A 20,764-nucleotide genomic window follows, 5' to 3' on the forward strand; every position below is an offset into this window, starting at 1 on the left:
GTGGGGATTGGTCAGCACCCCAACTCCAGGCTGGGTCCAGCAGGGAGCCATCTGGCTATGAGACCCAGCAGAGAACTGGCCCCCTCCGAGCTTCCCTGCGTCTGCCTGTGAATGAGTGGCCCTGGGGTGGGTGTTTGGTGCAACGGTGAACCCACTGCTTGGGCCATCCCATACTGACAGCCTGGCTCGTGTCCCAGCCACTCAGCTGCTGACCCAGGCTCAGCACATCCAGGGATGCTGGACACGATGGCTTCAGCCCTTGTCGCTACCCGGATGGAGTTCCTCACACACGACTGCGGCCTGGGCAGCTGCTGCTGGAGGGCATTTACAGAGTGAAAGGAGAATGCCTACTTTTTAATAAAAGATTTGTTTATTTCTACTGGAAAGGCAGATTTACAGAGAGAAGGAGAGACAGGGAGAAAGATCTTCCATCCTCTGGTTCTCCCATGCAGGTGCAGGGTCCCAGGGCCTTGGGCCGTCCACTGCTGCTTTCCCAGGCCACAACTGGAAAGTGGGTGGGAAGTGGGGCAGCCGGGATTCAAACGGGCGCCCATACGGGATGCTGGTGTTGGTGGGTGGAGGATTAGCCAGCTGAGTCACAGTGTTGGCCCTTCTTTCTCTACGCTTTAAGATGAAGACAAGCAGGGAGTGGAGTCCTGAACTGACTCAAGGTTTAGGTTCCCTAACTGGGTCCTCACAGCGGAGGTGGAGGAGGTGGGATTGGAGCCTGCAGGGGGAGGGAGGTGCTCCTGAGACGCTCCTGCGTGCTGTCCCTTGGCCCTGCCCATGGCGCAGTGCCACAGGATGGCGACCTGGGAACAGAGGCCACAGGGCCGCCCGGGGCTGCGCTGCTCCAGTGCGGTGTGCACTGAAGGTGGTCACAGGTGATGTTCGCTCCTGACACAGCCACGCCTGTCCACCATAACGGGCAGCCCCAGGTTGGGGTCCGTAGATGTGGGGGTGCATTTTAGGTCCACGAAACCTTAGATTGTTAGGTTGTAGGCTCAGGGGTCAGGATGCGGGCACCCTTGGGAAAGGATGCCAGAGCACATTGCCACGTGCCCCGTACTGACACTCATTGAGGGACACGTGTGCGGACAGACACGGGGCACACTTCAGCAAACGTGCATCTACAGGCATGGGAACAAACCTCCCACACCAACATGCACACGAGGGCACGCCCACGATGCAGACACTTGCAGAACCCAAGCATGTGAACACAGACATGCAGACACGCAAGGCACGCACGGAGTGTGCATGCTCACACTCTGAGAGGCGTGAAGCCTGGAACTTCTACAGCAACCCACCAGAAACGCATCCTCCCGCACCTGCAACACCAGCCCTGGACACGTGGGGGCGGTGGCCTCAGGGTCCCCCGCGCACAGCACACACGGACAGCATGCATGCGAGAACAGCGTCGCACATTCAAATTTATTGCCATGAACGTCCAGCCACAGTTCCCTGTGGATTTGGGTACATTCACCTTAAAAAAAAAAAAAAAAAAAGATGGTTTCCCATAAAAGGACTTTTGGTCATCACCTCATCTTTAATACGACATTTATATACAAAACCCCATTTGAAGCTGCTTGCTGTACATGAGAACACAGAAGCACGAGAAACAAGGAAACCCTGGGACACCTGTGGCTCTCGGTCACGGTGCCCGGGTCGCGCGTGCCAGCATCACACCAGGGCCCCGGCCGAGATGCCTGTTGCTCTGTCTCCCGTGGCTCCAGGAATTGTAGAGGATTGGTTAGTGCAGTGGCCGCCAATTTAGCACTCGTATAGATCATGAAGGAGACTAATGGTACAAGCTTTAAAAATGCTAATTTTCTGACAGTGGCGTGGCCGTGAGTAAAAATAGAGATAAATGTTACCAAAATAGAAGCCTTTATTCATAAAAATCTTTGGTAATAACGGCATCTTAAGTTCCTCTCAATGATATTTGCTTAACTAAGATAATAAACTTCCACCTTTGAACTAAAAAAAAAAACCAAAAAAGGAGCCCTCAAATTCACCACAGAACTGATTTCCTATTTTAAAAAAAAGGCAATAAATACCCCAAAGGCCAGAAGGCGTTCCTTGCTCAAGCCGTTGGCTTCCGGAATGTTCCCAAGGCCACAGTCAGCCCCACGGCTCGGGGGTGCAGGGAGACAGATGGGGGGCCTCGAGGGGGCTGGCTACCTGCTCAGCCAGGGGCGCCCGCACCCACCGGGGTCTCAGATAGGAAATCAGAAGTGGCCTCCCGCTGCCCAGGGCGGCCCGGCTTAGTCCTCGCTCTGTATACCCCGCGACCTGGCACCTGCGGGTACCGCCTCGCAGGGGACTCGGGTGGGGGGCTTGGAGTGGGGAGATGCGGGGTTTGCAGGAACCGGCTCCGTGAACACAGGTGCCACTGCCCCCAGACCGGCTGGCACTTTGGGACATCTTCAACACTAGAGAGAAAACAAAACAAAGAAACCTCCCTGCAAGATGGCTTTGTGCAAAAACAAGGAGAAACAAACGAGAAAGAGAGGAACCCGGTCCTACGGGAGCGGCCGTCTGGGTTTGAGGGCACGGGCCGCCCGGCCTACAGGGCACTGCCGTAGTGGCCGGGGCCGCCATCCTGGCAGGCCTTGGGGCTGTGGTTGCTGCAGGGCCCGTCGCTCCGGGACTCCTTCTCCATCCACGTGTCCAGCAGCTGCTGCTTGCCCTGCTCCTCCCGCATGTACAGCTCCACCATGAGCGCCTTCTCCTTGTGGATCTGCTGGCTGATGTCCTTGGGGATGTCCGGGATGACCCAGTCCACGAAGTCGCTCATGAACATGACCAGGTTCTGGGGAAGGGGAGAGGCGTCACCGGCTGGGGAGGTCTGGGAGCCGCGCCCACCGCCCACCTGGCTCACCAGCCTGCCCTGCCCTCACTCCCCAGCAGTCCCTAGGTTCCTGTCCACCTGCCGTTGCTCTGCCACCCTGAAATCCCCCAGCTGGCTCCCACCTCCCTGCTGAGTGGCACCCTGACCATCACCTACTGACCCCCAGGCCCTTGCAGGGAGCTGGGTGGGAAGCAGCGGTGCTGGGAGCTTGCAGGGTGGCACGTGGGCACCCCCAGGACGGTGTAGCCTGCTGCACCCCAGCACCCATGTCTGTGTCGATTCTCCCAAGGACCCTGACCCCAGGAAGCAGGAAGATGCGGGGATGCCGAGTCCCTTGGCCAGGAGGCTGAACACATGACGGCCGGGCCCCGCCATCAGCAAATACGGCTTCCCGGAATGGGCTTCCCAAGTGGGAACAGGGGCCACGTTGAGGGTGTATGATGCCTGAGCTGCCACCCTGGCTCCTCTGTGGGGTAGCAGCAAGTCCCACTCCTCTACAGGACAGAAGCCTAAGTCTCACTGTTGCTGACCTGCCCAGTGAGTGACCGTCACCACCCGGGCAGAGCAGCCTGCCGCTCCCTCCGTCCCCATGGCCGCTCAGCTCACCACTGCCGGGCTCTGCCTGCCGACTGGGCACACTCTGGGGTCCCCCTGGGTCAACGGAGGCCAGCCCTGACCGAGGCCTCTGCGGCCTGTGGCTGACCCTGGACACCCGTCGCAGGGATGACCACGTGGAGCCCGCAGAGGGGGCGGAGAGGGGACAGCCAGTGTTCTCAGGTCCTGCTTGCTACAAACGTGCACCTGTAAGGCAGCAGGTGCTGGCCTGTCCACTTGGGTCCCTGCCGCCTACATGGAAGACCTGGGTCGAGTCCCAGACTCCCAGCTCTGGCCTGACCCCACCCTGCCTGCCGTGGGTCTCTGGAGTGAACCAGCAGGGAGGAGATCTCGCTTGTGCCTTGAATATCAAAGTTCAATGGCATCGATTAGACACTAAACTCGCTTGCCCTGAAGGAAGCCGACTCCCGAGTTCCCGTGCTTGCCAGCACCCGCGTCGGACTTGCCTTCCCTGCCCTTGGTGTGCCAGAGCAAGTCCGCCGGTGCCTGGCTGGGCCTCCCGGGGCCCCCTTGGCACCTCACCTGGAAGACAATGACAAAAGCCAGGCGAGCTGCCAGGACGGCCCAGAAATCCTTGGAAATGTCATACTTGTGTTCCGACCATGGGGGCTCGCGGTAATCCTTGTACCTGCAAAGAGAAGGTGGGGAGTGGAGGGCGTGGCTCCCGCCCGCCTCAGGCAAGACCAGTGCCACCAGCAGCAGGTAGCTCCAGGCAGCACGGGGGAGAAGGCAGAGTTGGCCAGATAGGTGGTCACACCAAGGGGTGGCCTGATGTGGCCCGCACGGCCCGGTCCAGCCTCTCACACTGCTGGCAGTGTGTGCGCCGGGGTGGGAACTGGGCAGGACCCACCCTGGGCTGCACAGGCCCCATGGGACAGCCTGCGGAACCCAGAGTAGGGGGTACTGCTGCCCGTGCCCACCCGTGCCCACCCTGTCCCCTCCGTTCTTCCAGCCACTTTATCATCACATCGTGAGCCCTCAGCCAGATCCATGTGCCCACTGGGTGTGGCCAGCTCACAAGCTGCCAACACACCTCCTGCCCAGAGCGCCTTGGAGTGGGCCCGCCCACCTGGGGTCCCTCCCACTGCTACAGACTACCAGGACTGCCACTCAGCCCGGCAGTGCTGGCATCGGGGGTCCTGGCACTCACCTGCAAGTGCGTCTGGCTGAGCGCTAAGAGGTCAGATCCGGGGTAAGGCCAGGCGAGGAGTCTCTAGGGACCCAGTCCTGACCCATGACCCCGGTGCACACTCCGTAGGGGCTGGCACCTTGCTGTGTGTCCTTGGGTGACCACGCAACCTCTCTGGACCTCTGTGTGAACATCCGTTCCCTTCCTGCCTCCCTCGTGTTGCCAGCATTCATTCGCTGAACCCTTCCTACTAGCCACACGATGGGTGGAGATTCGGGGGGGTGGGCAGGACAGCACATCCCTCACCCCCTGGAGGCCTGGAGGAAACTACCTGCAGCCTCAGAGAGCCTGTTCAGGGCTAAGCCGCCTAGCCCCCAAGCAGAGCCAGGCGGGCAGTGCGCATCTGCGCCATGCGGATGGGAGCGAGCAGCCGTGTTCTCTCGGTGGCTGAGGCCCCACACCTGTATCTCCCTGGCCTCCCCCGCTCTCAGGACCCGCTGGCATCCTGGAGAATGTGTTCAGGTCACCTGGAAGAGCCCGGTGAGAGCTGGTTCTCGGGCCGTCTGCCACAGACGTCTCTCCCCTCGTGCTGTCCCCGAGGGTGGAGGCCTGTCTGGACTAGGTGGCAGAGACAGCTCTGCGAAGGCCGCCTCCATCCCGCTCCTCCCCGGCCGGCTGTGTGCTGCTGTTCTGGGAGGTCCTTGGGCAGTGTGTGGCTGCTGTGGGCGGAGAGCTCACAACCCCTGCAGTGCAAGGCCACGGCCATGGCCACGGATGGTTGCGAAGGCCTGGCTGGAGCCCCAGCTTGGGGGCCAGTACTGCGGCACAGCCGGCTAAGCGTCCATCTTCAACGCTGCAGCTTACAGTCCTGGCTGCTCTGCCTCCAGTCCAGCTTCCTGCTGAAGCTCCTGGGAAGGCAGCCAAGGATGGCCCAAGGACTCAGTCCCCTGCTACCCACGTGGGAGGCCTGCATGGAGCAACCCTGGCCGTTGTGGCTACCGGCACAGTGGACTAGGGGATGGAGATTCTTTCTCTCTCTCTCCCTGCCATAAACCAAAGTCCAGCCTAGGAAGAAGTGTGGGAGACGCACAGTGATGCCCCCACAGCTCCCCCTCCCCACCCAGGGCCTGGGGACCAGCACTTGGGCTTGTTGCTGCCAGGTCCCCATGGGTACCAATGCTTAGTATGTATGGGGGGGATCTTTCAGTAGAAAGAGCCTATTGTTCTGGTTCTTTCCAGACCTTAGTCACTCTTGTAAAACTCAGCATTGGGTAAATACACAAAGCCCTTGATCAACTGTGGCCGCTGGAGAGGGCAGGGTGGTGGGCAGGTGCATTGCGCTCTGCCCCAGGATGCCAGCAAATGCTCCCTGCCAGTTCCCTTGTCGCCTGCCTGCCCCTCCCCACCCCCAACTCCCCTTTGCACCCTGGTCGCTCCAGGACAAGAGTGGCTGACAGGACAGCACCTGGCTGGCATCCTCCCTTTTGCCTGGCTTGCCGGCACTTACTGCCCTGCACTGAGACCCCCGGAGGGGCAGCAGGGACCACATCAGCCACTCCCAAGTGCCCACACTTTGCGCAGGCCAGGAAGGCCTGCCCCGAGTGGTCAGCCCCAGGTTCTGCCCTCGCTCCTTGCCTGGGCAGACTCCTGTGGCTCCCGGCTGGGCAGGGCAGCTGTGACTGTGGCCGTGGAGATGACCGTGAGTGAGAGTGGCTGCACCCCAGAAGCCTGGGGCCTGGCTGCTGGCCCCCCACAAGCCTGGGGCCTGACTGCTGGCACCCCACAAGCCTGGGGCCTGACTGCTGGCACCCCACAAGCCTGGGGCCTGGCTGCTGGCTCCCCACAAGCCTGGGGCCTGGCTGCTGGCCCCCCACAAGCCTGGGGCCTCAGACATCTGCTGCTTTTGTCTGTCTAGCTGCATTTTTTTTCCCAGAGGATTCTCCCAATTCTCTCTGATTGCATCGGTGGCCCTCAGCCCAGGCCTGGCCAACATGCAGCCCCCAGCCCCTGGCACCAACAGCTGGTGGAACTCAGGAGCAAAGACGTCTCTGGGCAAGAGGTGTCTGCCCACTGGAGCTGAGGGGCAGGACTGCTGGGAGGCCCTTTCTGCCCGCCGGACATGGAGAGAAGTGATGCTGAGGGGCTAGGCCGGAGCAGGACCTGCTGGCTCCTGCTAGGGCACACCTAGGTCCAGCCCTGCCTGACGCTGCCTCGGCTGGCTGAGTGGCTAGAATTAGCGGCCCCCTCCTCTGCCACCACACCTGCTTAGCTCTGTGTGAATTGTGATGTGTGACTTGCCTCTGGGTCCCCAGGCTCAGAGCAAGGGCGCCGGGGACCGTACCTGCAAATCTGGACCTCGTAGCCCAGGTCCAGGGGCTCGTTAGGGGCGGTGCCATTCTGGAAGTCGCTGACGTTGAAGGAGGAGAGCGTGTGGTTGATGAAGCCATGCATGGTCCCGTCCCGACTGTACATGTACAGGTACACGAGGCGTGGGATAAAGTCAGACGTGAAGGAGATCACGAAGGCCTGTGGGCAGACCGCGGACAGGTCGGTGGACACGGGCTGTGGCGTGGGCTCGGGGCCTCGGCATGCTGAGAGTGAGCGGAGGGCTGAGGGTGCCCGGGGAGAGGCCCAGATGCCAGGACTGCAGTGCCTGCTGGCTGCCTGGGGCCAGCCCCCTCACCTCGCCGTGCCTCAGGCTGGCCAAAGCAGAGGGCACGACCGGGCAGGGGGTGTCGACTGAGCCATCTCTGAGGGCAGACAGTGGGCACCTGACACCCAGTGGCTGCCCCTTACGTGGCTGTGTAGCCACGGCGACATTCTGACCTCTCTGTGCCTGGGATGGATGGGGTCATCCCAGGCTCCGCTGGAGCAGCACAGTAGGGAGGAGGACCGGCCCAGTTCCTCCTCCCAGCGCCCTGCCCACCCGTGGCTCCTCCTCCAGGGCCCCGCCCACCTGTCACTCACATTGATGATGACTGCGAGCTTCCCCACGCCCCGGAGGATGTTGTACCAGATCCCTGTGGGGAGAAGCGAGCGCAACTGTAAGGGTCCCCCTGTGAGCCAATGGGAGTGGTGGAAACTGCGTCCCTCAGGCCCTGTGCAGGCTCCCTGCCACCCGTGGGCACAGGTCCGCTATGCACCCTAAGCAGGCTCCTTGGCCACCAACCTGTCCCAGCAGGCCTGGCCACGTCTCCTTGCCCAGAGCCGGGTCTGAGATGAACAAAACCTGGGTGTCTCGATGGGCAAGCCGGGCGGTGAGCCCAATGGTGGGTCAGCGGTCAGCGGTCAGAAATGCCTGCTTCGGGCAACCCCCACAGCCCTCTCCCACTCCCTCTTCCCTACGGTATCCCACGCTGAGAGCCCTGTGGGGGTCCCAGGCCCCACGGTGCAGCCTGGCTCCTTAGTGACTGTGTGTCCCTGGGTTGCTGCTACTCCAAGGACGTCTGATATCCAAAACGAGGGTGATGAGGTTTGGAGATGTGCAACATGGGGTGCCCCGCGGGCAGCACTGCGCATGGCAGCCCATTGCACATTCCAAGCACTGACACTCCTGTTGCTGGCTGCTGGCCAGCATGGCCACCAACCAGCTGATCGCAGCCTCAGCCCTCTGCCTTTAGAGAAATATTCATCCTGGGGCCAACGCGGTGGCTCAACAGGCTAGTCCTCTATCGGCAGTGCCGGCATCCCATGTGGCACTGGTTCTAGTCCTAGCTATTCCATTTCCCATTCAGCTCCCTGTTTATGACCTGGGAAAGCAGCGGAGGAGGGAGGATGGCCCAAGGCCTTGGGCTTCTATACCAGCGTGGAAGTCTAGGAAGAGGCTCCTGGCTCCGGATTGCACAAACATACTCTGGGCGTCTCACACGGCCTGTCGGGGGCCCTACGCCCTTGTTCCTGCTTCCTGAAGGAGTGTTTCTAACCACCCACTTCCAAGGACAAGATGGAAGGTTTCTGGGCAGATCTGAAGTCCACAGGACGAGGGAAGAGTGGCCAGGGTGCCCTCCTCCCTACTGGGCTGCACACCCGCAGCACCTGCTGGCCAAAGTGTGGCCGGGCAGGCCCTGAAGCACAGGAAGTGGGTACTTGGCCCTCAGGAGCTGGGGACTCACCACTGTGACCTCAGGGCTGCAGCTTCTCCTCTAAGCCACGATAGGGACACCAAGCGCCCCATGCCACGGCCCATCTCCCCCGGCCACCCAGGCAGGCCCAGGAGGGCACAGCTACCAGGATGCACTGCGGTCCTGTCTGTTTGGGCACCTGCCCAGGGGCCCTGCCCTGCACGCATCAGGGGAGGAACACAAAAGCCTCTTGAACACAGGGTCACAGTGAAGGGGCCCCGCGCCCAGCCGTGTGGAAGAGCGAGGCCGGACACAGCCTCCTCTGCCAGGCTTCAGGAAGCCAGAAGTCAGCGGCTGATTCAGGACAACCGTGGGCAGCGGGACACACACTCCTGAGGTGCCCATGGAAGCACCACTGGCGGCAGGGGCTAGGACAGCTAGGAGGCCACGGCGCTGTCCCTGGTGGGTCTCCAGGTTTCCAGCTGCTACTGTGTGGGGACGGTCAACATCTCCTGCAGCTGTGGACGCCAAAACAAACAGCGGCTGTGGGCTGGGCGGGGGCTGCGGGGCTGGGGAGAATGGGCCCTTTGTGGAGTGGGAAGGTGTGCTGGGAGGGCCGCTGTGGCCGGGCCTGTCCACTGCCCAGCCGCCAGGCCGTCTCAGGGGTGCGGCCTGCCTATGATGTCTGCTCCACTCTTGGGGGGATCTCAGCCTCTCTCAGTGACGGGGGCCTTCGTCTGCCGAGCTGCAGGATGGGGTGAGGGTTTCTCTGGGCAGTAACTTGGATGACCCAAGAGGCTGAAGGCCCTGGGGACACTACTCAGGCTGGACGCAGCACCCTGGGCCTCCAGAGCAGGGTGTGGGACCAGGACCCTGGAGTACAACATGGTCTTGCTCCTGGGAGTGGCCGTGTGAGTGACAGGGCCCCTCAAAGGGTGCCTGGAAGACGCCTCTGGAGGAAAACTTGGCCGGGATTTTTGTGCACCAGAAAGAAGTGCTGAATTCCTTGTTTCCACAAGTCTGCTGGAGTCCCCATGTGCGTGGCCCAAAGCCTCCTGGAGTCCCCATGTGCGTGGCCCAAAGCCACCAGGAGTCCCCATGTGCATGGCCCAAAGTCTCCTGGAGTCCCCATGTGCGTGGCCTAACGCCTCCTGGAGTCCCCATGTGCGTGGCCCAAAGCCACCAGGAGTCCCCATGTGCGCGGCCAGCACCGGCCCTGCTGGCTCACAGCCTGCTTCCCGCTGAGCCGCCTTCCACACAGGCATGCGCAGGACTCAACCTCCCAGTAAGGATGGGGGCTCTGAAGCCACACCCCTACAAATCAGGTGCTGTGGAGGACCCCCAGGGGGCTTGCCTCACGGCCTCACGAGAGGCAGGGGAAGCGGGGGTGGGGCGCCAGTGGTCACTTGGGGCAGGTAGCAGCCCTTGGACATTTGGCAGCAAAACCTTACGGTCCATTCGGGACAGAGCGTGTCTGCACAGACCCTGGAGTTCAGGAAAGAGGGGGCAGAGGCAAGTGCCCAGGCCAGGGGAGATCTTGGACAGGAGGGCTCAGGTCCAGCTGGCCTTGCTCATGGGGCACCCTGATCCCAGGCCCCATGCCAAACCTGGGCTCCTGTGAGCGGCAGGGTGACCAGATGAAATCCACAGGCACTGCTTTGTGTCTGACCTGAGCAGACCACGCACTGCACTGTCTGACCTGAGCAGACCACGCACTGCATTGTGTCTGACCTGAGCAGAGACCACGCACTGCACTGTGTCTGACCCGCAGAGACCACGCACTGCACTGTGTCTGACCCGCAGAGACCACGCACTGCACTGTGTCTGACCTGAGCAGAGACCACGCACTACTGCACTGTCTACCCGCAGAGACCACTCACTGCACTGTGTCTGACCTGAGCAGAGACCACGCACTGCACTGTGTCTGACCCGCAGAGACCACGCACTGCACTGTGTCTGGCCTGCAGAGACCACGCACTGCACTGTGTCTGACCTGAGCAGAGACCACGCACTGCACTGTGTCTGACCCGCAGAGACCACGCACTGCACTGTGTCTGACCTGAGCAGAGACCACACACTGCACTGTGTCTGACCCGCAGAGACCACGCACTGCACTGTGTCTGACCTGAGCAGAGACCACACACTGCACTGTCTACCCGCAGAGACCACGCACTGCACTGTGTCTGACCTGAGCAGAGACCACGCACTGCACTGTGTCTGACCCGCAGAGACCACGCACTGCACTGTGTCTGACCCGCAGAGACCACGCACTGCACTGTGTCTGACTCGCAGAGACCACGCACTGCACTATGTCTGACCTGCAGAGACCACGCACTGCACTGTGTCTGGCCTGCAGAGACCACGCACTGCACTGTGTCTGACCTGAGCAGAGACCACGCACTGCACTGTGTCTGACCTGAGCAGAGACCACGCACTGCACTGTGTCTGGCCTGCAGAGACCACGCACTGCACTGTGTCTGACCTGAGCAGAGACCACGCACTGCACTGTGTCTGACCTGAGCAGAGACCACGCACTGCACTGTGTCTGACCCGCAGAGACCACGCACTGCACTGTGTCTGACCTGAGCAGAGACCACGCACTGCACTGTGTCTGACCTGCAGAGACCACGCACTGCACTGTGTCTGACCTGAGCAGAGACCACGCACTGCACTATGTCTGACCTGCAGAGACCACGCACTGCACTGTGTCTGACCCGCAGAGACCACGCACTGCACTGTGTCTGACCTGAGCAGAGACCACGCACTGCACTGTGTCTGACCTGAGCAGAGACCACGCACTGCACTGTGTCTGACCTGCAGAGACCACGCACTGCACTGTGTCTGGCCTGCAGAGACCACGCACTGCACTGTGTCTGACCTGAGCAGAGACCACGCACTGCACTGTGTCTACCCGCAGAGACCACGCACTGCACTGTGTCTGACCCGCAGAGACCACGCACTGCACTGTGACCTGCAGCGATGGAGCTCTGATGGGCATGGCCATCACTGGCAGGCGTGGCCATCACTGGCATGTGGCAGTGATGCCACTAGAGGCCGCTATGGGCCAAGGAGCTCACAGCCCAGAAGTGCTAAACCCAAGGAGAGGTTTGCCAACCAGGATGACCCAGGTGCCCCCGACTGATTCGGCAACTGGAGGGGCCGGCGCAGCACCCACACTGCAAGACCAAGCCCGCCCCAGCACTCGGACCCAGGACAGAAGCTGCTCTCTGACATTCCGTCTCCTCTGGCTCCGAGGATGTGTACCGAGGTGCCGTTGTAGCTCCAACTGTGTGGCATGTGAGCCAAAGTGGCCGCGTGGCCGCACTCTCCTTGTCACCCTGGACACCTGGATCCTGTTTCCTGAGAAGTTCTCACAGGTCTCCCATGTTCTTGTCGCTCACCAGCCCAGCACAGAGGTCCACAACCCCACGGCAGATCTACCCCATTGGCACCTGCTACAAAGTTCCTTCCACACTACCCCTTTCCACGGAGCAGGCGCCTGGGGCCCAGGCCGACTGAGTCTTGGATTTGAGCTTGACCTCTGTAGGCACATCCTGCCTGTCCTACAAAGGGGGCTCCTCCTCCCATTCCTGCCGCGTGGACGCTCACTGTTCGCCTGACGAGGGATGCACTTGCCGGCCAGCCCCAGTTCCCTTCCCGCTCAGCCCCTGGGGGGCGGCAGCCACCAAAGCCACTCACCGATGTCCTTGGCCCTGACGGCCACGGGCCTCTGGAGCTCAGTGACGAACTTCTTGGCGTCCAGGCGGATCTCAATGATGTTGTTGAGCAGTGCGAAGAGCGGGGCCAGGGGGAAGGACGCCACGAACAAAGTGACAAAGCCAAACTGGATGACTGCAGGAGAGAGGGGCCGCCGGTCAGCACCAGGCCCTACGGAACCCTGGGACCACCTGCATGCCCCCAGTGACCTCCACTGCAGGCCCCCTGAGCGCCAGGTGAGCCCTCCTCTTGACAGCTGACGCCACACATCATCAAGTCTCTGGCTTGCCCCTCTACAGGGCTTCCTGTGGGCCAGCTGGGAGGCCCCAGATCCCAGGGTATACAGCAGCCAGTGGGCGAAGCCAGTTCAGGTTCACTCCTGGCAGTGCCCAGCTGAGCAGTGGATGGGGGAAGCCATGACTCAGCGGATGGTGGAGATGCGGGGAGCTGAGCTCCGTGCACAGCTGGGGTTGAGGAAGGCGACCCAGCTATGCTGCGTGGCAGCTATGGCTGCTGGGGCAGGGCCACTGCCGAGGGACATGGAGGGGGACCTTCCCAGCCGGGACCACCTTCCCATCACCCACCGCTGTGTGCCCTGGGCAGCAGGGAACCGTCCTGGGAGGGGGACCCTAAGGGTAAGAGCAAGGCAGCAGGCATCACAGGGCCCAGGGTAGTGGGCACGGGGGGAGGCACCCCTTCTAGGATGCCCATTCTCCAACATGACCTCCAGCCGGTAGGCACGTCATGTCTGAGGACACACGACAACTGCTGCTCCAGCCAGCCACGGGCCAGGCCCTCTCACTGTGTGGGCCGCCATGGCAGGCGGGGCCCCCTGGCCCTGTGGAGCCTAGTCCCCGGGCAGGGGGTGGCTGTCGGCCCTGCTCTTCCACACCCAGGCAGGGGCTGGACACCCAATAGCTTGGGCAGAGCTGAACCCACGGGACAAAAATGCCCGAGGCCACGTGGAGCAGAGCTGGGTCCACTCTCCCAGCCCCATCGGCCCCACGCGTGCCCCACGCGAGACCAGGCCAGGGCCTGGGATGCTCGCTGGAGCCTCCCCGTGGCACGGGTTGAGCAGCTGCTGTCCACCTGGGCTGTTCCAGGGTGGGGCAGGGCTGCCAGGAAGCCCCCTCCTGCCTCCCACGCGCGCCCGAGCCCCCACGCACTCATCTCCATGTACTCGGGCGTGAGGCCGGCAAAGGGCTCCAGGTTGTAGTCGACCTCGTAACGCTGCTTCTTCTTGACGCCCTCCTCAGGGGCCGGGGGCCTCTGCCGCCTCAGCTTGAGGTAGCGGATGAGTTTCTTCATTTTCCTGGAAGATACACAGAGTCCATGGGTGAGGCTGGCAGCGAGGCCAGCGCCCCAGGCCAGGTTTCTGGCTCTCCGTCCTGTGTCGGAGAGGCAGGGCCCAGGTGTGAAGGCAGCCCTGCTGCGGAGGCCAGCAGGTGCAGGAGGGCCAAGGAGGGTCTGAGGGTCTGGCCCTGCCCACGTGGGTGTTTGGGGGCATGAGACCAGCAAGTCCCTGACCCCAGGGTGCTGCTGCTTCTGGGGAGCAGGCATGGGACCTGGATTTCTGAAGGGGGAACCCTCAAACTCCACCTGCCAGTGGTGAGGTTTGGTTTGTTAATCTGCATCTTCAGGCAGCTTGGGGTACGGGGGTCTCCCCAGCTTCATCCTACTCCCTCGTCTATAGTGGGGTGGCCTTACCCCTCGGTGCTCGCCACTTCCCTGTTCCCGGGGTACCCACTCACCCACACGCAGACCATCCCAGGAATACCCAGGCCTTGTCCAGGCCTCCCTGCCCCGGCCCCGCAGGTGCACTCACGGGATGCCGATCTCGAACAAGTTGTTCTGGATGAGCTGCTTGCCAAGCATGATGATGCTGAGCTGAATGCATAACTCCATCAGGCAGCCCCCCGGGGCGCACTGCGGGCAGAGAGCCGAGTCAGCCCCGCCAGGCCCCGGCCCCTGGCACCGGCACCTCCCTGCCATAAGGGTCCCTCAGCCACGACAGCTGTTTGAGTCAGGCAAGGTTGTCTTGGAGCAAGGCGCCCGAGCTAATGACTGGCACGCTTGGCAGAAGGGAGCACCCACAGGTGCAGAGGGAGTGGCAGGGGCTGGCAGGTGTGGAAAGAAGCACCGAGCTCCGCAGCCACGGGGACAGGCCCTGCAGACAGCTCAGCTCGGGACCGCTGGCCTCCGCCTGAACAAACACTTGCCATTCCTGTTTGTTTTCTTAAGGATTTATTTTAATACAAAGAGCTGCCATGGCTGGAGCAGGAACCAGGCTCTCACATGGGAGGCAGGGCCCTGAGGACCCCAGCCGCCACCTGCTGCCTTTGCAGAGCTGCTAGCGGGAGCTGGAGTGGGGTGCAGCTAGGGCAGGAATCAGGGGTCGAAGGACTGTGCGTGGGGGAGGGGGCGCTCTGCCAGGGAGTGGGCGTGCTGGGCTGCACGGGCCCTGGCCCGGCTGCCTGTCCACAGGCTGTGGCCCTGGCAGGTAGCCCCACGACGAGGCTTCCCGTTTCAAGGCCTTTAATGCCCAGCTCTCCATGGGTGTGAGCCATCTTAGGCCGGGCATGGGGCAGGCAGGGGCCAGCTCAGCAGCTTTCCAGGCAAGCAGCTTAGTTCGTCTGAAGCCCAAGAAACTCAAGAAGCTGTGTGGTGGCCCCTCCCTGAGACTTCACGGAAAATGGGATGAAAATATACATGCATTTCAGTAGAAAAAAATTTAAATATAACTACAGTATTTTCATAACATGCTTTCTTCATTTTTCCATGAACATTTTTTTTTAATTTGAGGGGTAGAGAAACCTAGTGCCAGAGAGAGAGAGGTGCTCTGGGAGGGAGTGGGGGGCTGCACTCACCCACCAGCTTCCTCCCCACATGTCTGCAGCAGCCGGGGCTGGGGCCCGGTCAAAACTGGGTCTCCCTCGAGGGTGGCAATGGCCCGATGACCGAGCCACCGCTGCTGCTCCCAGACCCTCCGCCGGCAGGAAGCGGCGAGTGGGAACAGAGCCACAAGCTGGGCCTTGGGAGTCTTAACTGCTCAGCTAAGTGCCGGCCCCGCCGTGGGTTTTGTGTACATTTTCCTATTACACAGTTACCAATACATCTGCCTGCGAGAGCCCTCATTTACTAAACCACAGGCAACGCCCTGGGCTGCGCTCCGCTCTGCAGGGCATTCCGTCAGCTTCTCCAAGGCCGGCAGCTCTGGCAGGGCAGCGTCCTCTGTGTTGCCCAGCCACGTGGGCCCCCTGTCGTGCCTGGGGCCTGTGGACAGAGCCCACGCCTGGGTGGTCAGATCTGGGCTGCACTCAGGATGGCTGGATCGCCCTGTCCCTGATGCCCACTGCAGCACACAGGAAAACCTTTCGCCTTATTTTCTCAACAGTTGAAGGGAAGCCCGAGACCCAGACTACGGGCAGGCTCCTAAGAGCCCGGCCACTGGACACGGGGAGGAACAGAGCAGGGCAGGGTGGGGCCTGGACTCAGAGGCTCCACGGCCCAGATCCTCGGCGCTAGGAGCCGGAGAGGCTGCTGCTGCTCCCCCAGGCCTCCTCCTGCCCGGGGTTCACGGCAGCACTTGCCTTCCCTAACTCGGACGGAGCAAGCCAGGTCAAAGACCCGGGGGATGTACGGAGCTGCCAGCGAGAGACACGAACAGATGCAGCCTCCCTCAGCTCCCAGCCCAAGAAACTCTTACCTCTTCCATGCGGAAGGAACGGAAGATGTACACGTAGTCACCCGGGCGCCCCACAAACCTGCAGCGATGGGGGAGATGGTCAGAGAGGGGCTCAGGAGACGTCCCCTGGGCAGAGACGGCCCTGCTACCCACAGCCAGGCCTCGTGCCTGCACCTGTGCCAGCTGCCCCCTGCCCCATTCTCACTGCTCAATGATGACCACCGCGGGCCCTACGGGAGGCAAGCTCATGGGCGGAGGTGGGGAAACTGGGCAAGTAGTGGGCCAAGGCTGGGATGGGGTTCTGCTAGCCATTGGAGTGGGATGTGTGTGCCAACTGGCAGCCCGAGGCCCGTCGGACGGGCCTTGCTGGCTCCTGTGAGGGGGTTGCCTCTCAGCCTCCGAGATCCTGCCCGGAGCTGTGGATGCCCTGGGGGTACTGGTCCCCTGCCTGGAGCATGTGTGGACAGGAGGGCTCCTGGTGGGGTGGGGCTGTTCCCAGACCAAACCTGCCAGCCTCTGTGAGGTGGGTGGGCTTGTGGCAGGCTGGGGAAGGCCCCTGCACAGCCTGGGGGGCTCCAGGGCAGGAGTGGTTCACCCCACTGTGAACTTAGAGCCACGGCCCTGCTGGCCAACGGCCGCACCGCTCACAGCTGCCTAGCCAGGGACTGCCCTCACCGGACGTCAGAGGAGCAGCTTGGGGGTCCCTGGTGTTGGGGGACCTGCTGATGTTGGGGGTCCCTGCCATTAGGGGTGTCTGCCGCCCAGGGTCCCCAGCAGGAATCAGGTTTCCCCCACCCCCCGCCCTGCCTTGGCAGCTGGGTGAGTCCTGGTGCCAGCTCCGCCCTGGGCTTCCGGAGATGGGGCAGGGCCGGCCGGGGAGCCTCCCGCTGGGCCAGGGTGGGGTGAAGGAATCCTCACCGGCCCTTGAAGAAAGCCACGTAAAAGATGGGGGTGTAGGAGTTGACAAACTTCAAGAGAAAGGCCTTGAAGATGAGCCTCTCTTCGAAGCTCTTCTCCGTCTTCGGGACTTCTGGAGGGAAGCAGACAATGAGGCTGGCAGCCGGGGTCCTCCCGGGAGCACCCTGGCCGGCGCTCGCGCCCCCACACGCTCATGGCACCGCTCACGGGCGCGGCCGAGGCGCTCACCGATCTTGGTGAGCCACCTGGCTATGCAGCCGTACAGCTCGTCCAGCAAGATGATGACCACCAGGTTGATGATGACCGCCGTGGCCGTGACGGTGACCCGGATGTTGGAACGCACAGAGGGGGACGAGTTCATGGCCAGGGCGGCGGCCGTAGAGATCCTGTAGATGATGACCCCGAGCACGATGGCGAAGGTGACTGCTATCTGCAAGGGCGGAGCGATCGTGCTGGGCTGGTGGTTGCCTGGGAGACAACTTCATTGTGTCCGTGTGTCTGTCTCTTCTGTATCCGACTCAGCCGGAAGTCCTGCTCCTTGTCCTGCTCTGCCCAGAGGCATGGACACCCAAACCCCAGAGTTTGCTGAGGGACCTGGGGATGTGTGTGGGCAGTGCAGGGGAGGCTCTGTGTGGAATGCAGCTGCCACCCACGGCCCGTGTCAGGCCCCTGTATCTCAGGCCATCTACATGCCAGCTCCCAGGCACGTGCTGGTCACTCTCCTGTGGGTCCCACTGCTGGCCCAGGACAGGTGTCTGCCGCAGCCCAAGCAAAGCTCTTGCTAAAGAGAGCTCATTTAAAAACCTGGGCTTCTGCAGAGGGCCGCTCATGACTAAGAGGGACCACACCCGCCCGGGGAGCCGCTGGCGGCCATACTGCAGCCTGACAAAGCGGCTGCCGGCATGGGTGTGGGCACCACTCCCTGCCAGCCCCGGGGACCAGGACTTCCCTTGGAAAACCCCTCAGCACTGCCAAGAGGCGCTTCCCTGGGGGGGACACGCCGCGGCCCGGAGGATGCCCCGGCAGGCGTGGGCAGGGGTGCAGGTGGGGCCTGGGCAGTGCTACCCTCCAGAGTGAGTCCCTGAGGGTGGGAACCTGGCTGACCATCCACACCAGCATTGCCTGGGTACCACCTGCAGAACAGCAGGCACCTGGTCACTGCAGGGAGCCCTGAGCTGGGGCTGACCCGGACATGGCAGGCAACGTCCTGCCGTTGCTGTGCGGTGAGGTGTTCTGTCCTGTGACCCCGCAGATCAGATCAACATGGGCTGGTCTGTTGAGGAAGCTCCTCCCATGAGGGGCCCCTCTTCCTGCTGGACAGGAGGCAGCCACGTTGTGACTTGGCTATCACTGTGAGCCAAGCTGGGAGAAGCCTTCTGCTGGCATCAGGGAGCTGGCAGGGAGCCCTGGGCGACTCTTGGGTGTGTCCCCTGTTCTGTTCAGGTGTCCTCCGGCTTCTCCAACATGGGACCTGGGAAGCTTGGGGCTACCTGCTTCCCACGGGGTGAGGAGATGTGACCCCACTACTGGCACAGCTGGCTGGGTTCAGGCACCATCCGTTCTGGGTGAAGTTCCCTCAGGTGGCCCTGCCACTGAGCCGGCAGTCATGGCCCACAGCCATGGGAGAAGCCCACGCCCTGTTCCCAGCCCACAGCCACTGGAGAGGCCCACGTCCCGCTCCCAGCCCACAGCCGTGGGAGAAGCCCACATCCCGCTCCCAGCTCACAGCCATTGGAGAGGCCCACGCCCCGCTCCTATTCTGTTGATCTGGTAGACTTGTTAGAACCGCCCCACTTCTGTCTCCAGCGCTAGCTGGCTGGGAGGCCCCAAGCCCATGATTTGAGAAATAAGCTCCAAATTGGAAGCTGTGTTATCAGGGACCTGTGACCGGCTCATGGCTGTGTCGGGGTCACTGCCCACCAGGGTCCCTTCCCAACACAGGGGTGCTCCACCTCCCCCAGGAGCAGGGCCAGCCTCGCCTGGGGATGGGTGGTGGGTGGGTGGCTGCACGGTGCCGCTCTGCACGGCTGCCCACCTCCCAGGAGGGGTTTCCTCCCTGTAAACCTTCTGGAACTTACCATGAAGATGATGGAGACGAGATTGGTGAAGTAGGCTGGGAAGCGGTCTTTCCAGGTGAGTTTCACCTTGTCGGTCTAGGACATCAGACAGTCTGGGTCACTCTGGGAACCACCAAGTGTGGGGAGAGTGTGTGTGTGTGTGTGTGTGTGTGTGGACACGCACATGCGTGCAGCCAGCTGAGACGGCACGGACACAACCCAGTCAGTCCCTGAAGACTCTGCAGGTGACGATCAGGTACGGCATCCGGTGCTCCCAGGGATATCCGGGCCCAGGTGCGCGGCTATCGCTGGGCACCCCGGGAGCCCTCGCTGCTGGGGGAACAGCAACACCTAACACCTTAAGAACAGACTCGGGGCCGCCACACAGGCTCAACTGACTAATCCTCCCCTTGCACGTGCCGGGATCCCACATGGGCATCAGTGCAAGTCCTAGTGGCCCCACGTCCCATCCAGCTCCCTGCTTGTGGCCTGAGAAAGCAGTAGGGAACGGCCCAAAGCCTTGGGACCCTGGACACGCATGGGAGACCTAGAGGAAGCTCCTGGCTTTAGATCGGCTCAGCTCTGGCACTTACAGCCATTTGGAGAGTGAACCAGCAGATGGAAGATCTTTCTCTCTGGCTCTCCTTCTTTCCATAAATCTGCCTTTTCAATATAAATAAATAAACATAAAAAAAGTCTCGGAGTGCTGCTCCTTGGGGGAGCCACGTCCCCAGAGGCCGCGCTGAGGCCCCGGGTGCTAAGCTGCCTGTGGCTTCAGGTGCCCAGGGCGGGATCACTGTTCCCTCCTGCATAGACCAGTACAGACGTGCACCCTGCGCAATGGTGGCTCATGGCCCACTAGGGCTCTGTCCCTGAGCTGGCTGCAATGAGGGCTGTGGGTGGGTTTCCGATTGCCCCACAGGTTACGCATTCCGGGTTGGGATAACACGCGGGTGACCGAGCGCACAGAGCAGCAGGCGCCGCAGGCAAGTGTGACAAGCATGTTCCACGAGCACCCATGTGAGCGACCCCTCCCCCACACAGGTCCACACAGCCATGCAGTGACAACACGGGGTGGGTGTTAGCGCACGTCGCCTGCACCCGCGACACACGCCCACAGGATGTACCAATTTCACCCCCGCCATGGCTGTCCTAACCCTCTGCTTCCACGTGTTTGTGGGCTCCTCCTGGAGCGGCCGGCGCTTCTGAGGCGGGAGGGGGAGAGAGCAGCTTGCGGTGAAGGGGACAGCAGCGGGACACACACACACACACACACCATGTACCCGCAGCGGGACACACACACACACCCCTGCAGGCCAGCGGCAGTGAGCTGCCCACCTCGCCAGCGGGCTGCTGGGGCCACCACGAGCTGGGTGCCCTCAGACCCGGAGCTCCCGGCTGTAGGTGCCCCAGACTGGCTCTGGCCTCTCCCTCCTTCGGGGTGGCTGCTGTGACATGAACAGATGCAGGACACCAGGCCTGACTCCCGCCAGCTGCACCCCACAAGGCCCAAGTCCATCCACCAATCAGTCAAGTGGTGGGCTCCCCACCCCCTTTTTAAATTCCAAAGCTGCAGCCAAGTGAGAAGGGAAGAAAACAGGTGGGGTGGGAGGGCTAGGGTCATGGGCAGACCCCACACCTCAGCTGCCCTCCCACGGTGAGGGGCTCACGCTGAGACCCAGGCTGGAAGCCAGCTCGGCTTTTAGGGCTCCATTAGGTCCCCGGCCTCGT

At 62.1% G+C, this 20,764-nt stretch overlaps 1 protein-coding gene across 6 annotated transcripts in view; it reads right to left on the minus strand.

Annotated features, from left to right (window-relative positions):
* Positions 1 to 2,561: 2,561 nt before the first annotated feature.
* Positions 2,562 to 20,764, minus strand: part of ANO1 (anoctamin 1) — a 103,189-nt gene continuing 84,986 nt past the window's right edge. For 4 of the 6 annotated variants that reach the window (XM_058662696.1, XM_058662697.1, XM_058662699.1 and 1 more), the window contains 12 exons: positions 20,161 to 20,238; positions 19,055 to 19,129; positions 17,205 to 17,406; positions 16,977 to 17,088; positions 16,080 to 16,137; positions 14,199 to 14,299; positions 13,540 to 13,685; positions 12,356 to 12,508; positions 7,563 to 7,615; positions 6,937 to 7,121; positions 3,989 to 4,094; positions 2,562 to 2,812 (listed from right to left, as the gene is read on the minus strand). In XM_058662696.1, the coding sequence (XP_058518679.1) occupies positions 2,567 to 2,812; positions 3,989 to 4,094; positions 6,937 to 7,121; positions 7,563 to 7,615; positions 12,356 to 12,508; positions 13,540 to 13,685; positions 14,199 to 14,299; positions 16,080 to 16,137; positions 16,977 to 17,088; positions 17,205 to 17,406; positions 19,055 to 19,129; positions 20,161 to 20,238 (1,515 nt within the window). In that variant the 3' untranslated portion in view covers positions 2,562 to 2,566. The remainder of the gene's footprint in view (positions 2,813 to 3,988; positions 4,095 to 6,936; positions 7,122 to 7,562; positions 7,616 to 12,355; positions 12,509 to 13,539; positions 13,686 to 14,198; positions 14,300 to 16,079; positions 16,138 to 16,976; positions 17,089 to 17,204; positions 17,407 to 19,054; positions 19,130 to 20,160; positions 20,239 to 20,764) is intronic. The other 2 variants (XM_058662698.1, XM_058662701.1) reach the window with 1 other exon arrangement.

This window comes from Ochotona princeps, chromosome 4 (genome assembly GCF_030435755.1).
Source record: "Ochotona princeps isolate mOchPri1 chromosome 4, mOchPri1.hap1, whole genome shotgun sequence".
Classification (NCBI taxonomy): domain Eukaryota; kingdom Metazoa; phylum Chordata; class Mammalia; order Lagomorpha; family Ochotonidae; genus Ochotona; species Ochotona princeps.